At 36.1% G+C, this 27588-nt stretch overlaps 1 protein-coding gene across 1 annotated transcript in view; it reads left to right on the top strand.

Moving 5' to 3' along the window:
• PPHLN1 (periphilin 1) overlaps positions 1-27588 on the top strand; it is a 60993-nt gene that overhangs the window by 9697 nt on the left and 23708 nt on the right. The window contains exons 5-9 of the mRNA XM_041399083.1: positions 142-197; positions 15412-15659; positions 19138-19217; positions 21274-21393; positions 23909-24049. Of these exons, the coding sequence (XP_041255017.1) occupies positions 142-197; positions 15412-15659; positions 19138-19217; positions 21274-21393; positions 23909-24049 (645 nt within the window). The remainder of the gene's footprint in view (positions 1-141; positions 198-15411; positions 15660-19137; positions 19218-21273; positions 21394-23908; positions 24050-27588) is intronic.

Here is a 27588-nt window from a genome sequence, read left to right as displayed (position 1 = left end):
TATTTGTTGCAAGGATTAATATTTTTTTAGCTCATGAAATGCTTTGGTTTTACAGTGATTAAGTATCATTTGGCAACTAACTGTACTTGACATCTGACATTGAGGTACATGTCATGCAGTTGTTTTGCGTGTGTTTTGCAGGATGAATCAGGATACAGATGGGCAAGGGATGATCACCCTACAAGACCTGAATACAGGTATTTTTTGATTCTGATAGTGCCGTGCATAGGCTGCGAATATTTAGGACATTTTACTTGGTTGCCAAAACAGCTGGTGGAGCAAACCAGTGAAGTAACCTGGAAAGGATATCTGTTGAAGTAAAAGACAGTAGTGGAAAAATGGGTTTTAGTTGCATTGTTTGAAATAGAAATTAAAGAAATTACATGACATGAAAGTCTCTAGTTTAATAAGGATAGGAGGCATCACGATAACATTATTACAATGGTAACCTGAAAGCGTAAGTAATTTAAAGCGTCTTTGATCAGCCAAACTTCTTACATGATTTCAGAGAATTCTTTGTTCTATTATTTGATTCTGCAGCTGCAGTCCATTGAGGCTACAATATAATGATGCCTGTGCAATTTTAAAGGTTGAGGGGATAGATGCAATAGATGTCTTTCAGAATTACATTCTTGGGGCTAGAAGAAATAATAAAACATTTTGAAAAGGAGTGCTTAATAAAAATTTGTGTAAAAGTTTTTCCACCTTCTCCTCTCAGTTTAGAAGAAACAGGGTTGTTTAAAGCCGAGTTAAAAACCAAGAAGACTGAGAAGACTGTGTTAATGTCAGGCAGTTTATTGTACACAGAACAAGAGTGGCACCCAGTGGTCAAAAAGATTGTCTTAAATGCTTCCTGATTTCTTCCTTTCAAAATAAGGTTTAAAAAAGTGAGGTTAGAATGTCAGCTCATTTTGTTGAAGGCTTTGTAAGAGTGTTGTGTGGTATATGATTGTCCCATCTGAATATATATTATATACTTCAGACTATATAGCTGTTACACAACTGCCATAATGCTATGGAAGAACTTCATAAAGATCCATAGTTCAAATATATTTGGAATTGAATGAAATCCTACTGATTCGTTATATAAACATAGTAAATAATCTTGAAAGTAAAGTCTTGTGATCACACTGCTAAACATTTATAGTGTTCCATGTTTGTAATAAACTTAATTACAATTCTTTGTGTATTGCTCACTATTGAGCAATGTAATGGATCTCAAGGAGGATATCAAAGTACATTTCATGGTATATGTTGTCTCTTGTGGTGAAAATACTAATTACTTTCTATTTGAAAGACATTTGTTCCATAAAACGTGATATTAAAAAGTTATTTTGTGCAAAAATGCCTTCTTTTTGGATATGCTTCAAGTTATTTTAGGTAAGTTCTTTGGAGTACACATAATTCTTTTCCTTTGAGGAAATAGGAAGAGGTTTAAGATGATTTTAACCAGAAGGATTTGTTAAAAAAATTGCACAGTTAAAAAGCATAGTTAGAAACTAGACAATCAAGAGACTTGTATGGTTAATGGGTTTTCATAATTAAAGTGACTTTAAATTCTTAATAATAATAGCAGCTCATTTATTAACAGAAATAATAGCTTTCTTTATTATTTTTAAAATCACAATCAGCAGCTAAAAATGTGCTGTAAGAAGTTGTTGTCAATATGATGTTAGCATTTTCCTGTTTTGGTTTTTGAAAACATGCATGTCAAAAAGTACTTTCTCATCTCTTAGCCTTTGTATTTTTGTTCCCCCTATCTTGATTTAGTGTGCTGAAAAACATTACTTGAGATTCTCCCAAAGTAAAATGCTGCTTATCTGCAATATCGAATGTCCTTAAGTGAATCCTGTGTGCAGTTTTGGGCACCACAATATGAGAAAAATATTAATCCATTAGAAAGTGTCCAAAGGAGGGTAACAAAGATGGTGAAGGGCCTTGAGGAGAAGCATTATGTGGAGCAGCTGAGGTTACTTGGTCTGTTCAGCCTGGGGGAAGAGGAGACTGAGGGGAGAGCTCACTGCAGTTTGCAACTTCCTCGTGAGAGGAAGAGGAGGGGCAGGCACTGATCTCTGCTCTGTGATGACAGGACTTGAAGGAATGCCCTGAAGTTGTGTCAGGTGAGGTTTATGTTGGATATCAGGAAAAGGTTTCTCATCCAGAGGGTGGTTGTGCACTGGAACAGGTTCCCCAGGGAAATGGTCACAGCACCAGCCTGACAGAGTGCAAGAAGTGTTGGACAGTGCTCTCAGGCACAGGGTGCGACTCTTGGGGATGGTCCTATGCAGGGTCAGGAGTTGGACTTTCAGTGATCCTTGTGGGTGCCATCCAAATCCTTATGTTCTATCATTCTGTAATTCTCTTCAACTTTGCTGTTGAAGAAACCAGCAGTTAGGGATTTTTTTTTCTATTTTTTTCCCTATTGTTTCTTCAGTAGTATTTTGTTGGGGTTTTTTTTAAGCTTCTTGCCTTTTTCTTAAAAATAGGACATACTTACTTACTTAGCATTTGTAGAGCTGTGGCTTCATCTGTGATGTGTCTAATGAGCAGCAGCAGTTCTCCATGAGTGACAAGACGATTGCAGAGGTTCCAGCACTTGGCTTACTGTCTTTTTTTTTCTTTCCTCCTTCCTTATAGGGTTATGCTTCAGTTTCAAGCAGCTGTCGTTTACATGGTAGACATTATCATGTCTGGCACTGAGTGGAGCATTACCCTTCCACATGCTTTTTGAGGGTTGTTAGCCCTGTTTATGCTATGTTTAGTGAACAGCTGTCATTCTGACCATGACTTTATGGCAAAGATACATACTTTATATTGAAGCAAGGCATCCTGACGTTGGAGAGGGAGAGAGAATGATGCATCTGACTCCATCCTATAAGAAGGCTAATTAATTACTTTATTATACTATATTACATACATTGTGTCTAAACTGAATCTGCCATGTACTCACTCTGCACACAACTGCACAGAGCTGCCCTCATCTCCTGACTCTCCCTGACTGTCAGATGACAGTCCAACACACACACACTCTTGGCCCTAATAGGCCAAGGAGACAAAACATCCTCACTCTGGGTAAACAATCTCCATATTGCATTCTACTTTGGCACAACACAGGCACAGCAAGTGAGATAAGCATTGTGTTTTCTTTCTCTGTTGTTCAGAGGATGTGAAACCCAGAAATATGCCTGGGAAGAATTGTGCCTTGCTTTTCTCTACGAAAAGAAACGTGGCAACAGTTTTATATGTAAAAAATAATGGAATTCAAAGGATGTGCAGGGCATAGATTTCAAAATGAGTTCTCAGCTCTTTCTCTCCTGTTGTCACCTAAGGAATTCTGAACTCCAGGAACTGATGTGAATTTTGTTTTAGCTTGATTTCAAGTGTCTTTTGGTCCAAGTGTGGCTGGCACTTATAAAGAATTGTACATCATAGTTTGGAGGAAACTTTCTGCACACATTTATGTCTTGGTTGCTGATGCTATGAGAATTGTGAGACTTTGCAATTCAGAGGAGTAGAGATCAATTAAGATGTGATGTCTTTGTACATTTATCTTGTACTGATGTTGATCATTTCTGGAGCTATGTTAGTGCTTGCCTTTAGCGAATATAGGCTCATTTCTGCAAAGCACTCATGCACACCAGATTTTTTTAAAAGTTGCAGGTAACTATGTTGTTATATGTTGAAGGATTCTAGTTTTGCAGTACTTCCCTATGGGCCTCGCAGCAATGGGTTTTGCTTACAAGTTCATTTTTATAAGGTCAAATGAACTTTTCAGTGTGAAATGCTTTAGAAGATTGTTAGCTGCTGTTCACTTTAGTCATGCCAAATTTTAATCCTTTTGAGTGCACAGAGCATTACTTCATACTTTTTTTTTAACCAACCAAACTGAGTTTACAAGATGTGAAATATACGAAACTTGGCAAGTTAAGATGGGTAAGACTCATCTTCAAAGAGAAATTACAAAATGACGCACTTGTAAATCCCAGCTACATATGCATTAAATTTGATCCTTAGAATTATCTGAGGCCCAGATTTTTGTAAAATAAGGGTTGCCATATTTGTAGAATAAGTAAAAAGTAGACTCCTGAGAAGTGGCTTACACAGGACATTTTTAATATCCCCTCTTCAGTTGTATATATGAATAATTTTTCCTTTGCTAATGGAGAAAACTTGTTGCTACTATGTATATTGTTTTGTTTGTGTGTTGGATTTTTCTCACACGTTCTAAGTGAAATTGGGAAGTGGTTTTAGTAGTCCAGTCTTTAATTCTAATGCATTTGTTTATCAAAAACAGATCTGCTTATTTCCTGGAGTGCTTAGGAAATACTTTGTAATAAGTGGAAATACTGAAGTAACTTTGTTGCTACAAAAGAGCGAAAACTGTCTAGCAAAATACAGAAACTTAATTGTAAACAGTTTGTGATCTGTGAACAATTGAGATTCATCAGTCAGTTCTATGTTTTGTTTTGGAAGTATTTTAAATCAATGGCTTATTGTCTTTTATTTGGAAAAAAAAAAAGATGGTTTTCTGAATATTAAACTTGCAATTACCACTTTAGGGTGGTACCTTGGTTTTTCTAGATGCATGCACCTTCACAGTGAGAATGGGTTTACTGCAGGCGGTGGAATAAATTGGTTGCAAAGTGAGGGATAGAAGCTGAGCAATCTTGGCTTTTTGATCTCTGCTTGAGCTACCCTTCCATTTAGTGATTAACCCCTTGTAAGTGCACAAAGTGATGACAGGATGTTGTAGTGTTGTGGTCTGAGGATCATGCATGGAGGAGAAAATTGGTAAGAATAGTTATTTTAAATGAAAACCTTTGATGAGAGAGTCTCCAGATGGAGGTTAAGGGTCACTGACTCTTCTCTGAATAAAGCAGCGTTTAATATTGGAAGTCCAGATGTGTCATAGGCCAAGGCAGTTACCTTTACATTGTCACTATGCAATCACCTCTGAGTTACAGGGGGCAGTTATTTCTGGGGTTTTTTTTTTCTCCTCCCTCTGTGTTTTCTTTAATTAATGAAATAGTGAACATGTTTAAGTAGTATAATATTTTAAAGCAATATATTGTGTGAGGCCTTTAGGCTTTGGATTTAAACTTTCTTGTAATGTAAACTGATCTGTGTCTTGCTTACAGAAGATAAACTTAGCCAAAGGGATTTATGAGATGGTGCTATAAATGTACATAAGTCTGCTGTTTCATTGCAATATTTGACAGCTCTCAAGGGACACCATACAAGAACCTCATTCTTTATTAAAAAACATGTGTGGAGGGAAATAAATATGGCAGTCACCCAAAGAAAATGGTCTTGCTTTTGACAGAGATTGATAAGCAGAGTTGTAATCATACTCATTAACACATGCCTTTTTCTTTTAATAAATAAATAGAATCTCTGCCAGAACATTGAACCTCTCAGGTATTCACATGGCTGGGTAGAATAGCTTGTTTATTCATATACAAAATTAGAGTTTCCTTATAATAGATCATTGTGGTAGATTCGCTATACCTGTCTACAACTCCAGGCAAGAACTTGTCTGTTGAAATCTTTTGCTCAGAAAACCCATTGTGTTAAGCTGCTAGCTAAATTAGTTTATCTTGGCTTATGATATTTTGGAGGGTGGAGGGGGAAAATGAGAACCTTTTGGAACAAGATAATAGGTAATATACAACTTAAAAGTTGATTCTGGTTTACACTAAATATTTAATGACTTCAGTTCATGTTTTATGCAGCAGTCTTACTGATTCAGTAGTTGCTACATTTTCTTTAGGAACTGTTTTCTGCTCTGCTGGCTGTAGCTCTTTTGTGCTTGGGACAACCAATTTATTTTCAAACTGAGATTTATGTTCTATAATTTGACTGTTATTACTCAGTCAGAGTTAAATATATCTTACTGTATGCTAGCAATTTGGGTTCTGTAGGTCTATAAGATTTTATTTTGAGTGGATTTTAAGAACTCAGATCTTCTCATGCAGATACCACATAGGTAGTACATTTCAGTACATTTTTAAAAATGCCGTGTACTGAAGACTGAGTATAATCAAGAGCAATTCAGAAGTGTCCACTGATGCAGGTCAACTGAAAGTTAAAAAGTTTCAATTTGGACAACTTTGGTTTTATTGTTGTGATGAATCTTTCTTCTGTTTAACTTGGAACTCAGAGACTATGTGAACACTGCCTGTTTTCTTACTAGGAATTTTATGTCAAACTGAGTTTCTGCTCTGCTCATATGGACCCTGTGTGCATTTATCTAGAATTATTCTGGAAACCTCATTCAAAGCAAGACTGCTGTCATTCCACTTCTGATATGTTTGTCACTTGAGAATGGGGGGAAAAGGAGAGACTAGTAGCAGGGTTTCAACTGTAGAATTTTTGTACCACCATCCTATAATGTAAAAATATAGGGAGGAAGTAGAAATTGCTCTTATTTTCAACTGGGATGTTTTTACATGTTTTAGCTAATTGTGTGGCTAAATTGGAAGGTGAATGTTGCTTTCCTCTGGCAGCTAGTGTTAGTTGCTGAGAGATTAATATTTTAAAAATTTTTTTGTGTAACAATTGACTATGATGTTTATTGCAGGCTGTTTTATTTTCTTTGCAAATTTTATCTATCCGATGCTAAAAAACAAGTTTGCTTTCAGAAGTTGCTTACTGATAGTTTTGTTCCTTTTAGAGGATCTTGCAGAATTCTAATTGGTTATGCAGTTTCCATCACAGGATGAGAGAAAGGAGTTTAAACTATCAAATTAGCAGAACTTCCCACTAGCTGATTTTTTTTTTTCTTCTGATGAACTTCTAAATAAACAGCTTCATACAATAGAGCTGGCCTGTTATATGAAAGTGTAATGGTACTAAATATTGGATTTAACTTCTCTAAAAGCCCTAAGAGAAAATTGGGTGAGCTTGTTTTTGAAAAGCATGATTACAATAAGTATTTTCAGTCTGATTCTGTGTGTATGGTATTTGTTATACTTTGGTCCTTTTAAATGTTTCAGTTACATTTAAATACAGCTTCTCTGCTGTGATTCTGAGGCATTGAGAAAGGATAAAGACAGATATTTATAAACTTTGCAAAGTACATTTTTATATTCTTAAAAATTGTTGAATAAGGAATGGCCAAGTAGTAAATTGGCTTGTAAGTATTTATTTGACAAAATTACTGCAAACACACGAAATTTGGTAAAAAAACATACCCCAGAAGTTCTCATCATGTCAATTCTCAGCTGCTATCATGTTGATTTGACTTGCTTTTGATCCAAAGCTGTGTTACATTTTAAGGATTTGTGGCTTTTTGTGTGTTCAACTATTTCCCAATGTATTTTTTTAAGGTTTCAAATTGTCATATGAAATTGATGTCATCATTATATTTTTTTAACAGGAGCTAACAGGCGAGACAACTCTTTACTACAGGTGTTGATATGTTATGGTACACCTCTAAGGAAAAATTCAGTAGTCTGTGCAAAACTCAGTTAAATTTTGTATTAACATTGATTCATTGTTTAAAACTTAGTCACATCTTGGGAAAATTACAATTTCCTTTTAATAAATGTTGTTTACATAATGCTAATAAACTGTAAGGAGCTCATCTGTTTACAATGTATGATAGGATAATGTGCCTAAAGATAAGATTATGTACCTTTACACTGTAAGGGCTTGATTAATGTATTTCTTAAAGGAAGTCTTTGAAAAGTGAGCTCGCCTGGTCCAGTCTTACAGTTAGCTCTATAGATGGTAGCAAAACTAGCAGATTAATGCTGGATTGGGAAATAATGAGGCAAACTCCCATGGGTAGCACTTGCTTATTCTGGAAAGGTTTCCTAACTACTTCATTGAAAAACAGCTAGCTTCTGAGACAGTGGGGGAGGGAAAGAGAAGGGAGTCTCCCTTTGAGTGCAGACAACTTCTGTTAAGATGGCATCAAAGGAAATAATCTCCAAGCCAGTGACTTGGACTGATGAATGTAGTCATGGCTTTCTCATGTTGAAGTGTATTGTCACAGAGGGCTTTGACATAATTTCCCTTAGGAAGGTAAATTCTTAGTCATCATCTGTTAGGTTCCAAGGACTTGTTTGTTATATTTTGAATATACTAAACATTTTAGATTAAATTCCCATTGAGAGGGGGTGGGAATATTAGGATACAGGAGAGGAGAGGAAAAAGTTTAATGTTCCTGATAATTTAGGCAGCCTTTTGTTAAACATTTTGCTTCAGAGAGAAAATTTTTGATGTGTCATTTCCTTGTGTTTAAGGTGTTATGATCTACATCTGAGGAAAAGTCCATCAATACAGCAATTCCATGATCTCATGCTGTTGGTAATATTTTTAAAATATGGTAGTATTTTTGCGTGGTAACAAATTATTCTCAGTGTTAGTCTTGGCATTATCATGATATATATTTGCATAACCTTAAAGGTTCTTTCCTTTGTATATGAAGCTCTGTAGAACTTGTTTATGAGCTGACAATAAATGCCTTTGTCTAAGTGAAACTGAATATTGATGTCATTACATGCAGCAGCCAGGCAGTTGAGGGAATGTCTTTGTCTTCTGAGGTCTGACTTTTAACAGTTGCATGTGTTAATTAAGTCATAACTTATCTACCCTAGTATGCCTAATTATTTTTGAAAATGATGCTTGAGAGCATGATTATGAAACTTGGAAGTAAAATGGAAAAAATGTTCAATGTATTGACTTACAGAATAATAGAATGGTTTGAGTTGGAAGGTACCTTCAAAGGTCATCTTGTCAACCCCTGCAGGAAGCAGGGGACATCTTCTAATAGATCAGGTTGCTCAGAGCCCCATCCAGCCTACTCACAGCCAGTGTTGCTAGATATCTACGTCTGTTATTTTCAGGGGAAAAAAAGGGAGTATTACTTCTTTGAGGCTCATTGATGCTAACTTCAGCTGCTGTAGAATTCTGTCAAGGAAACTTGTTTTATTTACTCTAATTATTAAAAGTCACAAATGCAGTAAAGAGACTGATTTCCCTACAGTAAATGTATGTTTCCACAGCAATTTTAACTATCTAAGCAGGAGCCATTGTGGTCCTTCTCCTCTACCTGGTTCTATTTCAGGTGTTTGTACATTTTACGTAGTTGGTTCTGTGTGCTAGCCCACCACAATGAATTAAACATTTGTCTGCCAGTTTTGTTGTCTGAGAGAAAACATCAATGTCAGCTTAGGCACAGAATTGAAATAGGGGTCCAAGGGATTGCAGCAGCACCAGTTTCAATCAATATGAGCTGTCATGGAGCTCCAAAGTTAACTGTTACTAAATCACTGAAATAACTGAAGGCATACAAGAGTTGCAAAAGGATTTTTAGTAAGGAATTTACCCGAGCAGCCTAGCTTGCCTATGTGTTAAATATGTTCAAACATATTTATATATATGGAAATGGCCTACAAAAAGAGGCAAGAGATATTCATGTTTATTAGAGAGGCTGTAAATTGCAATGAAAGTGAAGGGAAAAAGCAAACTGGAAAATAAAAAGGATAACGCTATATGGCTGAATAATTTATAAGAGGAAACGTCTCTCTTAACATTCTGATTTTGAACAAACTGTATGCCTGACAGGAAGAAATGAGATCAGATAAAGAAAAAATCTATTATAAGCAATGAATTTTTTTCTTCATATATGTATAATGTTATTTATATTGAGAAATCCAGAAGCAGAGGCATTAGTGTGCTAACTTTCCTGAAATTTGCCATGCAGAAATCTGTGCCACTATTGAAACTCTTTGAGGCATATAAGGAAGTGAAACCTATTTGACCCAATTACTTCAAATCTCACTTGAAATTAAGAATAAAAACATAGAGATCTGTGAAGCATTTTCCCATTAGAGAAAAATGGAATGTTTTTCTGATTTATAGATCTCATTAAAGGATTTGGAAGTAGAAAAAAAGCAAATATAGTAAGGGTATTGTCCATCAGTATTACTAACATAAGGTATTACTGCTTACAAACCTGTTCCACAACAGGTTTGTAAGCTTTTTCCTTTTGCAGCTTTTTATTGATAGTGTTAGAAAGTCATCCCCAAGAGTTGATCAAATCAGCATATCCTAGCACTACTTGTTTTCTTTTGCCAATGAACTCATGGCATTCTGCAGCACACTGATGAAAAGCTTAAGTGCTCTTCCAGCAGCATTTCATGGTTTCTGGGTTCTTCTATGAAAGGATTTTAAAGATAGCTTTTGGGGAAAAAGTAATAGCTTGCTGAACATAAAATTCACTTATGTCCCTAAAATAAAGTGCAAAAATATTTTTCTCTGGGGCTTACTGTGTATATAAGACAAATGCTTGTCTACGTAAAATTGCTTGGCATGTACTAAGTGTGAAGTAAATTCAAAGCCCTCAAAGAAAAGACACTTTTGGGGGATATCAATGTGCTTTGGTACCTCAGGGAAATGTTTTAAATGTTTTTTCTGTGTGCTGGTCTCTGCCTGAGGCAGGACGACAGTAAAAGTGCAAGTACCAACTTAGGAATCTTTGTCCATTAGAACTTTGTCTAGAAGATAAAATGTTCACCTGTTTCGCTGGTCTGTTAGGGCATTAGGAAAAACAAAAGTATGTAAAGTACCATATTGTGCTTCCTGGCTCTTTTCCAATTTTTAAGCTTATGTTGAGATAGATTTCAGTTGTTTCCATTTTGAATTAAGTTTGTTTAGGAATTGATTTAGTTGCTACTGCATAGAGTCTTAAAATGGGAGAGGTTTTTGAGCTAGGTCCCTGAGCTAGTTGTCTGAACTACTTTACTCTTCTGGGGTGATAGGCTGCTCAAAGGGCAATTGTAAATGTTGTAGCTGTTTCTAGAAATTGTAGTTTGGTCTATTACTTTAAGCAAATACTCCCTCTGGAATGTAAGACCTATGTTTTGTTTTCTATTTTAGAGGAATTGTGGTGTCTTACTAAGCCCTTGTTTTTAAAAAGGAGAAAAAATAAGGTCAATTGCATTTGAATGCAGTTATAATTTTGTATAATTTGATCTTAATTTGTCTAAATAGCACATTTTGTCTTTATTCTGCAAAGAGTTGCCTAAAGCTGTTTGCTCTTAATTCTTTGGTACTTGAATCTGTGTTTTTCTTGACTCTTTGTTACTTTGTTTCTCTGTCCTTATCTGTGATTAACCATAATTTCTCCCTGTCACATAATAGAGGGTTTTAGTTTAAATGTACTTTCATTATGTAGGCTGATCTTGCAGCAAGTCTAATGGTGCATTATCAATGGCAGTAAAAAGGAGGAGGGCACTAAGAGCAATGTGGTGGGATCTCCAGTGCCATTGCAGTGCATAGCTTTACTATTCAATTAAAGGACACGGAAGCATTTCTCTCTAATGTTGCTATAATATTCATGTTGTCTTATTTTTTACTCTCTGACCTGTCATGCGATCCTCAGGTGGTGGCAGGGAGAGAGGAGTTGAGTAGCTCTCATACTGACTGAGGTGGACAAAGATTTGCTGTTTGCTTATGATAACTTCAGAAGTACTGCATGCAGCATAAAATATATGAAACATTTATATATTTTCAACTTTTTTTAGTACATTTGGTATTTCTGGGTATCCTTTTTTGCTTGAAACAGTGTTTCACAATGTCTGTTTCCTTTTGCCTTCATGCAGAAAGCTGTTAATAAGATTACACTGGCAGGTCCTAATTTTGTTAATTTCATTTGGAGCAAAATGCAGATACACAAATGCTCTAGTTACTTGCTTACTCATAAAATGTTGAAAACCAGTTGTCAATAAGAAATCTTATTGTCATTTCAAATGTTCAAATGAAAGCCATTGAAATCAGGTGCAATTCCTTCTATCTGTGATGGTGTAATTCACTGTATTATTTTAGCTTATAATAAATCTGCATAAGGATCTTTGGGCAATAACAAGAGACTATAGCAAATCTCCAAAGCAGAGCTTGAGTAAGTCGTTGGTTTGCACAACCATGTACTGTGTACTTTAGAAAGAAATGGAACGAGTTCTGGGAGAGGGGTGGCTGGAATCTTGCACCACCTACATTTACTTTGAAGATGTTAAAAGTGGAGGTGTTCTTGCATCTTCTTTTAGAGGCTGGGGGAGTTGTATATTTTATTAAATATTTTCTACATCATCTGATTCATGTTGGTAGCTCTTGCAGTGTCCTGAAAAGTCAGGCAAAAGGAATTTTAGTTTAACTTTTCCTCTCCCTCCCCCTTGCATCTGTGTTATGAGGCAGAAAAAGTATTTTCAGTTAAGGATTCAGTTCAGATCTTGACTGTTTTATCACTTTGCTCTCAAGTCTGGTGTTGCAGAAGCTATTTATAGCTTTTTCAATTTATTTATAAATTGAAGATATAAAAGTGTGAGAGTTACTTCTAGGCAAGGTTAGTAATTAAGCACAAGCCTGTAAATGGAGTGTTTAATCCCTTTGACAATAGCAGTAATCTTTCTCAGTTGGAAGGGATCACAAAAATATCTCTGACGTTTTAATCTAGATTATAGACAGCACTCACCTGTGAATTACTGGAAGACCCTCCTGTTTCTATTCCATACAATATGCTGTTTTGTTGCCAATGTTCAGCTCAGTGTCAAAAATGAGAGTTATGTTCACTATGGCTGGACCACAATGTAGATTAATGTCCTAGTTGAAAAGTTGAATGTAACGGGATATAAAGTCCCAGAGAATAGTGAGCATGAAGTATGGTAGGCTGTTGCCCAGTAGCTAAAATTCAATGAGAGTGATCTAAGAGTCCTCTTACAGTAAAGCTTTTTCCTTTATTGCATGTGATGTGCTTCACGTACTCCCTGTTCCTGGGCATTTCACATGCAGGAAGTGATTTAATTTTACCTCTAAGATAAACCTGACATACTCCTTTGTGTTAATCTTTGTTTCACAGAGCTTAAGCTATACCACTGTTCAGTTTCTGTTCTGTGGGCAACTGGAAATCTCCTCAGTGTTGTATTCCCTTGGTTCTCTGCTGTGCAGAAAGTCATACCTTTGTTCTGTAGTTCTGTTTGATCCTTGAGGAAACTGGAACTGATGGTGAGCTGAAGTAGCTGTCAGGCTGGAGCTCTTCCCCGAGCTGCCCTTGGTGAATGGTATATCACAAAATGGCTGTTTTTGTAACATTTCAGAAGCTCCTCCAAGATTGTCAGCTTTAGTGAGAACTTCATGGTTAAGTTTCATTGAGGTTAACAGGGATACTGCTTCCTGTTGCAACACTCCTGAGAGAACAAAATTGTGCTTTTAGGATTAAGTGTGAATTATGAACACAAAATAAAAAGACTCGAGGGATGCTATATAAAAGGGATTAATTATGTATTTGTTGTGAAGGGCAGTAGCTCTATTTTAAAGTCTGTTTTGCATCTCCATTAAATATTGTCGCTGCTCAATAAACCTTTTGAGTATGTGTTGGAATCTGAAGCATGTGCTTAATTGCTTTCCTGAATTGGGGCCTTCATTACCAAATTGCAGGTGCATGTTAGCTTAAGTATTTAAGGAAAAAAATAACTGTAAAACAATGCTTACTTTGTTCTGTTCGGTGTGTTGCATTAATGGAAAACATCAGAAATGCTATGCTGTTGCTATGCTGTCCCAAACAGACTTATATAGTTAATGGCGTGAATGTTCTGTATGAGATATGGTCTAGTTAAGAATTGACATGCAGTGATTAAATAAAAATTTGAAAATTGAAAGTGAGATTCTATTTTAGGGTACATAATATTATTGCAGAATGTGGCTTTCAAATGTTTTCCTGTTTAAAAGTGTGTTTCAGTTACAGTTTTGAAAATTCTTACGTGGGTATTAGAGCATCTATTAAACATGTGCAATAGCTGGGGCTTTGTAAACATTACCATAATAAACTGTTCTGTATACAAGGGTTTAATAACGTGGTTGTAAAAGTGTGTTTTACACATAAAAGTGGTGTATTTGTCTGCCAGAAAACTTGTGCTTTAAAAATAAGTAACCTTATTTAAAGAGAGCGATTAAGAAGGAAATGCAAGAAAAAATGGACTGTGCCTAAATCATTCCTGATAAATATTTGATCAATGTATTCTTTAATAAATAAATAACCCCCACTTAGCTAGAAAAAGTAGCTCAGTACAGGGTTAATCTAGTATTCCTCAAGCCTGAACTTACACTTCCTGTCTGTTGCTACATAAAATGTTCATACATATAATGAAGATGTGCTTTCCATGCAGGAAGTAAACCTGCGCTGTGTAAACACATCAGTGACACAGGGGTTTTGTTTTGTGGTGCTGCCTGTGAAGCTTCCGTAGCCCAAGACGCCTTTGGCACACAGAAATCCTTTGTCATCTGTCACAGATAGGGGCCTGTGCCATGCTGTAACAGTTGTACATCTTTTCTTCTTCTCTACCGACATAAAATTAGCTATAGCTACATTGTGCTCAGTGAGACCACCAGATCTTTGAGAGGCATTCCTCTCTTTAAAATACTGGACTCTGATGTGAAATAGGAGAGAAGATACATTCTGATTTACTAGAAATGCTATGAAATCTTGGAGATATCTATGGAGAAGCTGAGAAGTACTTGCTACTCTTACCAGTGTATCTTCTGACCAAGGCAAAAGTGACAAGTCTAGATTCAGTTGGCTGGTATGTCTTTTAGCTCTGAGACTCCTTAGGACAAGTTTGAAATGATACTTTTTCACCTTTATACATACATATACATTAATATGATTTACAAATAACCAACACATTTGTGCTGTGGTCTGGAGTAACAATATTTAAATTTAGTAGAAAGTTTTGGTGTTTATTAAAATATGGTTTTAAATCAGTTGGGTTTGTGCCTTTTTACATTTAAGTTCAAAATTAATATTGTGTGCTGTGAGAAACATATTTAGGAGATATAAGTCTTCATATTTTCATTCAAGAATTGACCTTGGGTGGATTCATAGGTGAGAGAATAGATATTCTGCAGATTTCTTTTTGTCTTTGCTGGTTATAAGCTGAAATCTGCCAGTGATATTTTGTGCAGCAAGGTGTGTGAAATCAAATGAGGAATATAGGCCCTTGAAAATAAGAGAAAAACATAGCTGAAAAATGCCAAATAATGTAAGCAACATTTGGATATTCCTTTTTAGCTATTGTAAATTAAGGCTTAATTTCCAGGGTGTAAGTGTACTGAATCCGAACAAAATTGTGGGAGTTCTCATTTTGTCAATGTCTTTTCCTTACATTTTATTTGTATTATCAAGAAATAGAAAGGAATTAGCTTCTAGCAATGAAATCTGAAAAAAATGCATTTTTCTTTTTTTTACTTGTTTTTCATTCCTTGCCTAGTACTCTTAAAAACACTGGAGATTTTGGATGTGTTTGACATTAACCTGTTGGTGTTTACCAGGCATGAACTGTTGCCATTGTGCTGTTCCATAAACATTGGAAGGATAACCAAGTTACTTAAAATTTTCTGTTGTCTTCCAAGGGACGTCAGAGATGGCTTCAGAAGGAAAAGCTTCTATTCTCATTATGGCAGAGATCGATCCCCTCACAAGAGGGACTCTCCTTTCTTCAGGGAATCGCCAGGGAGCCGAAGGGATTCTCCGCACAGCAGATCTGGCTCTAGTGTCAGCAGCAGAAGCTACTCTCCTGAAAGAAGCAAAGCCTATCCTTACCACCAGCATAGCAGAAATATGTCATCTTCACATAAAAGAAATGTTTCTTCTCAGCAAGGTAATGCTGGATTAATGATGGGAACCGATTTGTGAGGTGAAACTGCAGCTCACTGTATAAGCCTTTTTTCCTTACATGCTCTTTTTAAAATGAGAAAAGCTGACATTTTGTACTGTGTGGTGTCTGCTCTGATTGCTTCATTGTACTCTCTGTTCCCTTATGTATTTCATGTGGGAGATTGTGTTATTTTGATATCAGGTCTAGACTGGCTGTAGGAGTTTCAGTTGCACAGCTTTTTCTAGTATTTTACATTTTTAGCATCAGCTCCTGTTATTTCTTTATGTGCTTCATTGGCTTTCCTGACAAGAAACTTTGCTTCATCTACAGGAGGTGAAGACATTTCTTCCTGCAAGTGGAATAAAACAGGGATTAAAAAAATGGAGAAATGAAAGTACATACTTCTACTTGTTTCATTTTCTCCAAATTTTGCTAGGCTTTTGAAACTGATTGTTTTTTAGCAATTACATTTCCATGTCAAAACCTCTCAGCTCTTGCTCTCCTCAAAGAAATGTGAAGCATATCTCAGTTGAGTCTATTCTGACTTTTAAAAACTTGGCCCTTAATGTTTCCCAGAAGTCTGATGAATCATCTGTTTTGAAAATATTTGAGGTTTCGTATTTAAATTATTTTGTGGGGGAAAAAATTGCGTTTTTTAGTATACTACAATCTTAGCCACTCTGTTTGTACAGCTTATGTAAATTGATCCAATTTGATTTCCCATTCTGCAAAGGCTTTCTAGTGAACTATGCAAACCTACTGTTCATTTTGGCAGCTTTTTAAAAAATAATTAGATTTTTTTTCACTCACTGAGAAGGCACATTGTATTTCCAGAGTGACACTGAGCCATTATGTCGCACTTCTTGTCAAAAAAGATCTTTGTAGTTTTGTTAACACTGTTTAAATATTGAGGAATAATTTCACTTCTTACAGACTAGACATGGTCTTTCTATTTGGGCATTACAGTGCTTTCAACATTTTGTAGCAATACTTAGTGAACATAAATTCCTCTAAGTGTAGGGGAGGAAGAAAAAAAATAAGATAATTTTCTTGAAGTCTTGTAGGTGTGCAGCTTGTAATTATTAGGGACAGGAAAACAATGTTGTGAGAAATCATACAACATTTTTGAATGTTTCATGCTTTTTTTTAAATTTTGAGCTGATTTTGATCATATATGTATATAGTGTATGGTTAGAATTACTCAGACAATAGTGGAGGTAGTGATGTAGAAGCAGATACATTCACAAACCAGAAAAGATGCTGATCAAGAGAGGAGCTTACATCTAGGTCTATGGTTTTTGATATTTTCTCCTGTTTGCATGGTATAATACCTTTCCCGGTTGCCTTTAGATAAGTTTTAAGAGACCAGCTGAGTTGTACACTGGGCTATTTCTTTATTCCTTTCCCTGGAAAGGAGAACTACTAAAATGTCTCTCTAGATGACTGAATTAAAACACCTATTTGCAAGGTATAAATTGTTTAATACTTGTTAGAATATTTTTTGAATGTGATTTGCCTTAGGTAAGCTCACGTATTCCATATTTAAAAGGAACATTAAGTGGGACATCTCATATATGTCAGCAGTACATTTAAATGGATTTACAACATGCAGAGTATATACTATTTCATGTGGAATTTCCAATATGGCAGCTTTCTAAAATATTATAATGCTGTTTAAAATCATGCTATCTGAATAGGTTTGGCCACTTCCACTAAAGAAGAAATATCCCATTTTCTACAGCCCTTCATACATTAGGATAAATACAGAATTTAAACAGAGAAAACTATGGGGACATGAAGAAGCTTGGTACAGGGAGGGGAAGGGTTAATGGAAAGGGCATTCATCTGTGATGGGAGAGCATGGAGAGGAGCAGGATGGGATGTTTAATTTTACAGGTAGGGCTTTGGGGCTCAAAATAGCCACACGCATTCTGAAAAAAAAATGGCCTAATAATGTCTTCTAATTAAATAGTGTTTTTTTCACTTTGCTTAACTTTGAATAATTTTCTGCCATTTGTATCAACTAATTTAATCTGTTCAGGTGCAAACATAATCCGTTCAACTGATAATAATCTTTAAAGAATCAAGTCTGACAGAGGAGCCATGTGGGAGGCAGAGTTAGAGTAGTCCATGAATTTAGAAGGAGGAAGCTTGCCTGTGGGGCTGAGAAGCAGGTATCACAGGAGCAAAGCTTGTGTTACTTAGTGGAAACAAAGGAGATGTTCTGTGCTTTGTTGCTTTGACTCATTAAATTAAAACCATATTTAAAGCCATAATGAACAATCACATTTATAGTTCTACAAAAATTATTTCTATCCCAATTTTCATAACTCTTCAATAGCTTTTTAAATTAATCCCTTTATTAATTGTATATATAAAAATTTAATGGAAGCCAAAGTAAGCTTACATTACCGTGGCTTATTCGTGATCAGTCAACTGTTTCCAAGTCAGTGTGAATAATCTGGTTAATTTAGACCTACTGACAACATGTTTGCTTTTTGTACTTACCTTTTGCAGATCTCTTAGATGTAATCTGTGGACCACAACTTGGAAACTAGTAGTTTACACTGCAACCAGTTCTGTTGCTGTGGGTTGCCTGTAACTGGTCTGTGGCAAAGCTAGGCACAGATTGTTATTAGCACTGTGAATTTGATTTGACATTTTGCCAATTTTAACTTCTGTAAGAAAGAAAGCAATCTTACAAGAAGCATCTACTCCGTGGTTGATACAATACAGGACTGATTCCCATGGCAGGTCTTTTCAACATACTGTGGCCTGCTAAACTAGTTCATGCACTACCAGTTACCTTGAGTGATTGACTAGTGTGTAATATTTCAACTGTTTCTATTATTGCAGGAATATTAAAAAGTGAAATCACATCATCTAGTGGAATCATACAGATACACCCTTTCAGTTAATGATGGAAAAAAGGACAGTGGGTTTTCTTTAATGTGTGAAATGACACAGCTGTATCTTTTCTCTCCTTGGGAAGAGGAGGTAGTGTTACCAGTATTTGTCAGATGATGGAGTATGTAGATTTTATAGAATCATTAAGGTTGGGAAAGCCCTCCAAGATGGAGTCCAGCCTTTGACCTAACCCCGCCCTATCAACTAGACACTAAAGCAACATGGCACTAAATGCCATGTCCTGTCGATTCCTGAACACTTCCAGTGATAGTGGCTCCACCACCTCCCTGAACAGCTGTTCCAAGCTTAGCCACTCTTTCACTGAAAAGATTCTTCCTGGTGTCCAGCCTGAACCTTCCCTGGCACAGCTTGAGGCTATTTCCTCTTGTCAGTAGTTGCCTGGGAGAAGAGTTCAGTTCCCCTCTTGCTACAACCCCGTCTCGGGTAGTTGTTGAGGATGATAAGGTTGGTGTCTGACGTGAGAAAATTTCAGTGCAATTTTTCTAAGTCAGTAAACATATTTGCAATATATATCTTTAATTTCTCAGTCATTAATTTTTTTTCTTAATTGTAGGTAAAGAGAGGACAGTTCAGTCACTGAAAACATCAAGAGATGCATCACCTTCAGGGTCCACAGCAGTACCTTCATCAAAGGTGAATTTTCTTTTTGAGTACTTCCCACTGGTTTAGATTGTTCATTGTTGGATTTTTTCCTCAGTTGGAAGGAGCTACTGCATATGCCTGTTAAAGTGCATATTGCTTACGATATTACTTCCTTTCCCTTACATTAGGAATAGGACTTGTTCTTAGAATTCTGTGTCATTGTGGGTATGTTGGTATTACCTCTCATTTTGACACAGACACACCTGACATGTATTCAATGGGGAAAAAACCCAGGCTTTGGTTGTGCCATGTCATTTTAAGTGCTTATCTCTTACACATTGCTTTTAGAACTGCTGTGCCAGCTGATTGCCATTGTCCTTAAGGGGGAAGGCAAGTGATGTATTTTCAGTGATGTAAATAGGGAGAATAAGATAAAAGCTATTATGCACAAGTTACACTGATTTGGATCATAAAATATACTTTATAATTAGTTTACTTACTTTGTTTTTAGACTCAGCACACTGCAGCTTAGTATCAAATCCTTACTTAATACACACCTTTGAGAACAAGGAGGCATTGCAAAATCTTTTGCTCTTGTGTTAATATGTAATGTGAGCTTGAGCTCTAAATGTTCTGCTTTCTTCTTCAGTCAGGTCTGATCTATGCTATACTGGTTTTTCCCATCAGTTTGCAAGTATGTGCTGGCAGTGGATATCCACTTAATATAGGCTATGCAAAATGAAACTTTATTTGATGGAAGTCCTTTCCCCAGACAGCATAAATATTTATTGGGTATGCATGAAATGGAAATACTTCTATGACTGTTTATTGACTTTCCACTTCAGTCCCCAAATCTGCTTATAGTGTAACTGCCCTGGGTCAGTGGAGCTTTTTGGAATCAGCCCCTTGGCTGGAATTGCACTGAGCAGTGAGGTTACCTAAGTGCTTCACTGACTCAGAAGTAGTTTTGGCGAAACATGAACATCTCCAGAGCCAGAGTCTTGCAATTTATCAAGCCTTGAGAAATTAGTTATATGCTATATATAGTGATTACAGGAGATAATTTTCAATGCTCTAAGTTATAATTTAGCTTTGAATTTTTTACAAAGGTATATGTTTCCATAGCAATACCTCTTTTCACTGTAGTATCTATTTGCAGATCTCAAAAGGTATTTTTATCTATAATTATATTTTGCATATTCTTGCATGTGAATCAATACCTGTTGATGTTACCTGATATTAGCCACCTGTTTGACTGTGGCATGAAATCTTTTCTGTTTTTCTTTATTAGCTGTAGGGCTGTAAGCCTTGGAGGCTGTATGCAACATAGAGCAGAAGGCGCATGTGTGAGACAGGGACAGCTGCTGAGCAAAGTGACAGCCGTTTGCTTTTCTATGTTATTGATGAGATAAAAAAACACAAAAAAAGAGACACTTCTGGTTTTTTTGGGGGTGAGGGGGCAGCAGTTTAAGTTGTTTTAGTGAGATCTATTGGGTTGGTTGTTTATTGCAAGTTTACAGCCTGAATAGCTGCTGCTATTTTCAACTGTAAAATATGTTCCTGTTCTGTCTCTTCAGAAATGTACCTGTGCAAATATCATTACTTTATCCCATAAAGTTCACTCAGGATTGAATACATATTTATAACATTTAACCTGTAGAATTAAATATAGTGAGACTAAATGAAACAGATTTTTTTTTCTGGATTCCAATAGATGTTAGTTAATTTCTTTTATGGCTTGTGGAAATAGAGCAGGTTGTGTGAGATTTTCTATAAATTATGTTACTGCTTTCTTCTAAGTGCCCTCTTCATATCCCTGCATATTAATCTTAGTCACCCTGACTTCACTGGTTGTAATTCTTTAATTTGCAGTTATAGAAAACAGGGATTCCTATTGCAACATTGGGTTGCACTTCTCTTCTGGATTCAGATAAAGGTGGTGTCTTTATGACACAGAATTTGACAGCAAATGAAATAATTTCAACTTTCTTATTTCCTATTTTAAAATATTTTACTGATCGGAATAACTATTTATTTTCATTTTGAAGATTTTTGCCATGTGTAAGTCCATTTCATGTTACACCTTGACTCTAATGTTTTTGTACAGGCCCTGGAGAAGAGCAACAGACTATCAGAGAAAGAACTTGCAGAAGCTGCGAGCAAGTGGGCAGCTGAAAAGTCAGAGAAGACCGAGGAAAGCAATTTACCTGAAATAACAGAGTATGATGTAAGACAGGATTATTAATCCACTTATTTCCAAGTGTTGCAAAAACAGGCTCTTGTTTTTCTGTACTCTTCATAAAGGCACATTTTGTAATAATTTTTAATCCTGAATTTTTCTGCCTATGCTGTTAAATATTTGTTGAAAGGGAGTGAGAGGGAGATTAAAACCTTGCAATTTATTTATTTGGAAAAAATACACAAAGGCACAGTACATTTTGTTAGTATAATTTGCATTGATGTTGAGCTACGACTGACAATAAAGTTTCAGCTTTCCCAAATGCTCTCCAAGGAGCTCTTGTAGTAGTGTAGCTCTTGTAGTAGTGTAGGTCTGTATGCCCGCTGAACTCCTTAAAATTAGGAAAGGACTTCCGAGTCAAAACACAAGTGTACGTGTAAAACATGCGACTTAAGGAGAGAAGCTCTGGTTTGCTGAGTTCCATTTCAAGCTGTGCCAGCCTACCATGTCATGTATTCTTTTCCAGAAAGCAGTCCTCCATTATATTAAAAATAAACCTTAACTTGTTACTGCAGTGGGTGTATATTTTATTTTCCCCAGAATCCTTATTTCATTATTAATGAAAGTTAATTATTTGCCAGTTTATTTCATTTTGTTTTCACCCCTTGTTGTATTCCACTCCTGGCTATATTGAAGTGAGATTATTATAGCCCTTCTCAGTCATTTGTTATACTGCTCATAGATAGGATGTCTTTTTTGGGTTCTGTCATGTTAGTGGAGAATGTATTTGTCATTTAAAACAGCCCAAATATTATGTTATCTAAAATCTGTTTCAATTCTATGATAATTTTTTCTTTAACTTTCACTTTGTTTCAACTTTAGGGGCATTCTTAAAAAAAGAAAAATAGTATCTACTTCACAAAGTCATGTCTTAACCTTTCCAATTAATGGATTTGGTTTTTTAATTTGTTTTAAAATAATTTTAGGGAAAATGGATGTGTCTTGGGAAGTGTCACATTTCCACTTGTAGAATATAAGGGCTAGGTTAGAGAAATAAACTCACTGAATCCATATTTATCTGAACTTTCAAGTCCCATCCACTGATGTAATGGGTGAATGCATGAGCAGCTACTCAATAGTGGTCAGGAAGATCTAGTTAGATACATAAACTGGAAAAAGCAATTAAAAAAAGAAAAAAAGGGAAGGAAGTGTTAGAGTGAAGAAAAAGCAGCAGCTGATCCAAGGATGAATACCATATGAAGGAGAACAGATGCATGGATGTTTCTGAGAGGTTCAGCAGAGAAATATCACTGTGGTTCTTGATGAGGGAAAGGTAATGCAAGGAAGGAAAGAACAGAGTGGGCCACATGGAGAAGAGTTGTTTAAAGCATCCTCCACGCCTCAGAGAAAATTGCAGTGGCAAAAAGATTAAGCATAAGGAATCAAAGTGAAGCAATTGTAGTTGTTTCTGGTACAGTCTGAGATGATTTATTGACTAAGAAAGTGGGCTGTAGAAATGCTAATGAAGGAGGTGAGGCATCTCATTCTGAGTCTTAGAAGAAAGGACTTCTTACCTGGATTAGTAGGCTGTCACATATGAATTGCAAGAATTCTTAACTTTTTCCTGTTTATCTCACATAGTGCTTAATACTTGAACTTTGTGTTGCACTGAGCTTTTAGCCTTCACTCACTCTCAGGCATTTTGCTCTTCACTGGGATTTGGGATTCAATCTCAATGGTTTGTGTTGCTGCTAAGGTTTGAGCATATGCTCACAGGACCACTTAACCTTTTTACTTCCTTCTTCTGTCTAATGCTTTTCTTTATTGTTAATTAAGTCCTTTACCTTTATTTTTGAATAATAGGAACTAGTTTTCATCTTCTTCAATTTTCAAATCCTATTTATAAAAAAAAAAAATTTGTTCCATAATATTGAATTTAAATAATGCTGTAAAACAGAATTGTTATATTTTCTGTATAAACTCCTTGGGGGTAGCATGTGTTTTCTTTGGAGTAGGAATACTGTCTTAATTTCTGTTCTAGAGGGAGAAATCTTCAAATTACATGTTTGCTTTTGCTATATGAGTTATTACAATAATAATAATAATAGACCTGTGGCCCTGAATGCTTCAAGAGTTCTCCCTGATAGCATTTTTATTTTGTTGATGCCTATGTAGCTTTGCTTTTGTTACTTTTGTCCTTTCCAAGAAGACTAGCCACGTTTTGATTGTGGATTTTTCTTGCTTTCTGGTTTTATAAATATCACATACACAAATTTCTTCTCATTGGATGGGCAGGTGGAGGTTATCTACATCATTGCGTTTACACAGTTAAGGCTGTGTCACAGGTGGTTTTATCATGTTTTCTACGTGTTTAAAGTCTGTATTTCTAGTTCTGTGAAGATTGTAGCAATAATACTTCACTAATAGTCTTGATGAGCAAACTCGTATCTCTGATGACTGTGTTTGGGCTTTTGGGGTTTTTTCCTCATCCTGTGATTGTTATTTTGCTCTGAAAACTGAATTTACTGTGTTTTTTTTGTTTGTTTTTTTTTTTTTTTTTAAGGCTGGGTCTTCAGCTCCATTATACATTGAGCAAACAGAGGAAATAGAGGCAAATCTGACGGATAATACGGAATTATACGAGGACAGCCAGCTTCTAGGTCGTTCAAAAGCAATTGCAACTAAGACAAAGGAGATTGAACAGGTGAGTCTTCTTGGCATTTTGTCACTAATGCAGTAATGGTTTGCTCTGCTAAAATTACCTTGATTTATTTTTTCCTCCTCCTTGGAGTGTAATATGAATGTAATTTGATTTTTCAAGATGATGTGGTATCATCTCCAACAGTTTAATTCCGAAGAACCATGGCATTTATCTGCACGTGAAAATTAATGGTAGTTTTCTGCAACTTAGATACAACAGCTGCTGTTTTGCAAGCTCAGCTAATACAATGACGGCCTCTTAATTCTAGTGGCCTTTGTTCAGTTGCCTGTGAGGGCCATTTCCTGGGCTGCAACACTGTTCCTTTTCACTGACACTTGAAAACCAGATATCTACTCTGTTGGTTTTGGGGGTTTGTTTTTTTTTTTATTCTCTTAATATTGACTTTGCCTAATCATGTTCATGGTGGGCACAGCTTTGCATGTGTGCAGGGTCTGGTGGGATGGAGTTTTACCGGAGAGTGCTGTAGCTGTGAGAGCCATGATGCAGTTGGTTTATCCCTGTGTGTCTGATCACGGGATCACAGATGCCTAAAAGAGCTAGGACCAGATGCATAAGCTTAGAACTTTTTAAAAATTACAAACTGAAAAAAAAAAATACACAGGCTTTGAAAAGATTTTTTAAAAAATAGCTATTGTGATTAATTAACCTCATGCTAGTGAATGTATGGTTAAATTTCCCTAGGCTCAAGGACACAGTTATAGTGAAAATGGATGAAAATTTGGTCATAAAACCCAAATATTGTTTTCCATATGATCTAATCCTACTATGGTAGAGTTTGCACTTAGTTCTAGGGAAATCTATGTTATGTTCTATAAAATGAACTTATTAGGAACTTAGTTCAAAAAAGCCTGAGGAGTAACTTAGATTTGGATTTTGCATAACCAGTTTCTTCTGTTGTTGATTTGAATATTGAAGCTGTCAGCTTCTGCAGAATTTAAATAAGATTCTAGAATGATGCTAGAAGTATTTTACTGAATTGAACAAGATGCTTATTTTCTTATAAACCAGGAACTGTGATTTTTTTAAGAATTAGACAAGATATTTACTTAATCATTAAAAATTAAGACTGGAAAATTATCTACATATTTTTTACATAAATACTTAACATTAACTTCTGGGTCTGCAATTAAATTTTCTGAATTTTAAAAAAATTGTTGGGATAGACCTGATGATTTTCATAATGATCATGAGTATCATAATGAGTCATCATAATAAAATACTGTGAATCTTCCTACTATGTATGGAATCAGTCTGTAAAAATTTGTATACTAACCTGTTTACTTTGAGTTCTCAGCATCTAAAAGTAAATTTAACATTAAATCTGTAAGGTGAACTGTAAGCTTGTACATTTATAAAAAAGCTTCTTCATAATTTATTTCTGATTGTTTGTCTTGAAGACTCAAGTAATAGCAGAAAAATTATTTGGTTCGATGGACTTCTTTGCAGTTAAATTTCATTCAAGTGTTTTATGTAGTATTTCTGGAATGTAATTTTGTGGGAGGATTACTAAAATAAAATGCTTATTGCAAAGACTTATGCTGCAAGAATGGTGAAGCTGTAATCCTTCTGCAAAGCAAGATTTTCAAGAGGTTGTTTTTCAGTATGCACTGGACAACTATTAAGGTATTTAAAATAAGTAAGAAATGAAGTCAGACAGGGCATGTGCCACTGGGTATGTGTTAAAGAATTGGTGAGGGCCCAGCTATTTGAAAAAGTGAGGTTTGACCCATTGAACTACTTCTACTTCCGTCTCCTTAATTTTTCTTTCTCTCAGAGCACCAGATCTAATGATGTTTGCTTTTTGGTTCGTATTTATTCTCAGCCTGATTGCCAGGTATTTCTTGGCTGTTCCAGACTCCTGATAAAGCCTTCTTTGCTTTGCCTTCTCCATATCCATTTGTCTCCAAAACTCTAACCTGGAAAAGGAGCAAAATTTTCCAAATATGTACTTCATAGGATGGTACTATTTCCTCTGGGAAAACCCAGAGGCAAAAAACTCTGCTGACAGAACATGCACGGTGTCGCAATGAGCAAATCCATTGCTGTGCAGCAGAGAAACAGGCAGCCTGATGCCCTGGGCAGGAGGGAGGTGGCAGCTTGTGAGATAGTCTGTTTTTTCTCTTAAGAAAAACAATCAAAAATATCCCTTGAGCAATTGAATGAAATATTCATACAGGTGTTCTGTTTTAAATGAGTCCATCGCAGTATCTTGCGTATCGCTCACATCACTCTTTTGTAAAGCTGCCACTGCCTTTTCTCTAAGCTACAATAACACAATTGCCAGTTTCAGAATGTTAAATGAAGCGTGATTGTAAGTGATCACCCTGCTCCTCAAGAAAAAAGTTGTATGTTATTTATTTGGTGTGGGACTCACTGCAAACATTCATGCAAAATCATGTCATTTGAAGAAAAATGAAGTTTTTTGTGTGCTGATGATGACAGGGCAAAATGTGTCAAACCAAGGGCTAGTTGCTGTTTGCTATATAGTGTCTGTCTTTTAGGAGTCTGCAGTTGCTTTGCAAATATTAACTGAAGATGACACAAAGAGAGGAAACTAGAAATTCTGCTCACGGATAAAGGCTTGGAAAAATCCAGACACTGTTTAAACAGAGCCAAGAATTATCTGTGTCGCTCCCAAACTAGAAAAACTTTGAAGTATATATTTCATTTGAAGTGTGCCAATATTACTTGGAAAGGAGGGGCATGGTTGCAGATGCACAGATGCTTGAAAACATTTCTGAACTAGGACTGAACGTCCTGGGCATTTTTGTCTCATCTTTGAAACAACAGGCATAGTGACATTCTTGTGGAAACACCTAGGTTGCATAGGACTTGCCCCAGCCCATCTCCTCAAAACAGGGCCTTAGATCAGGGCATTCAGGGCTCTGTCAAATTGAGCCCTGCCTATTTGCAGTGAAGGAGGCTCCACTGTTTCCCTGGGCAGCCTCTTCCAGTGTCTTGAGCTCTTTGTCTTGAGCTCAGCTTCCATCACATGGTTTCTTTCCACCAAGGACACGATTTCTGCTCACTTCTTCTCTTGACAGCTTTCTGTCTGCGTTCTTGAAGTGCAGAATCCCAACTCCTTGTTGAGGTCCCCTGCTTTTGGGACCTGCCCCACTGGGAGTGGACTCTGCTGTTCTCAGGGAAGGGTTGATTTCCTAGAACCCCCTGGCTCTGACACTTCATGATTGGAAGAATAGGGGTTTTTTTTCTGGCATTTCTGTGTGGCAGGTACTGTGGAAATGGTTCCCTTCAATCCAGGTGCAGACTCTTTTCAATCTTCGTTCTTCTGCATGGAGCGGAAATTGTGCAGCATTAATGTGTGTGTCTCATATTTTAATATATCCCATTATATGTTCTTTAATGTTCTCTCCTTAATAAAAAGCTTTGGAGAGTTTTTTTGTATTTTTTTTTTTTAATAGGATACTGAGATAATTAGTTTTCTGGGTTGGGATGTTTTTTGATTGTTTGGTTGGGGTTTTTTTTGAAGTTAGGTGTTTCCTTAGATCTTTAAACATGCA

Source organism: Onychostruthus taczanowskii, unplaced genomic scaffold (genome assembly GCF_017590055.1).
Source record: "Onychostruthus taczanowskii isolate IOZ18803 unplaced genomic scaffold, ASM1759005v1 scaffold153, whole genome shotgun sequence".
In the NCBI taxonomy this organism is placed as follows: domain Eukaryota; kingdom Metazoa; phylum Chordata; class Aves; order Passeriformes; family Passeridae; genus Onychostruthus; species Onychostruthus taczanowskii.
Note: the sequence above shows the minus strand (reverse complement) of the source record. Positions and strands in the feature narration are given on the sequence as shown.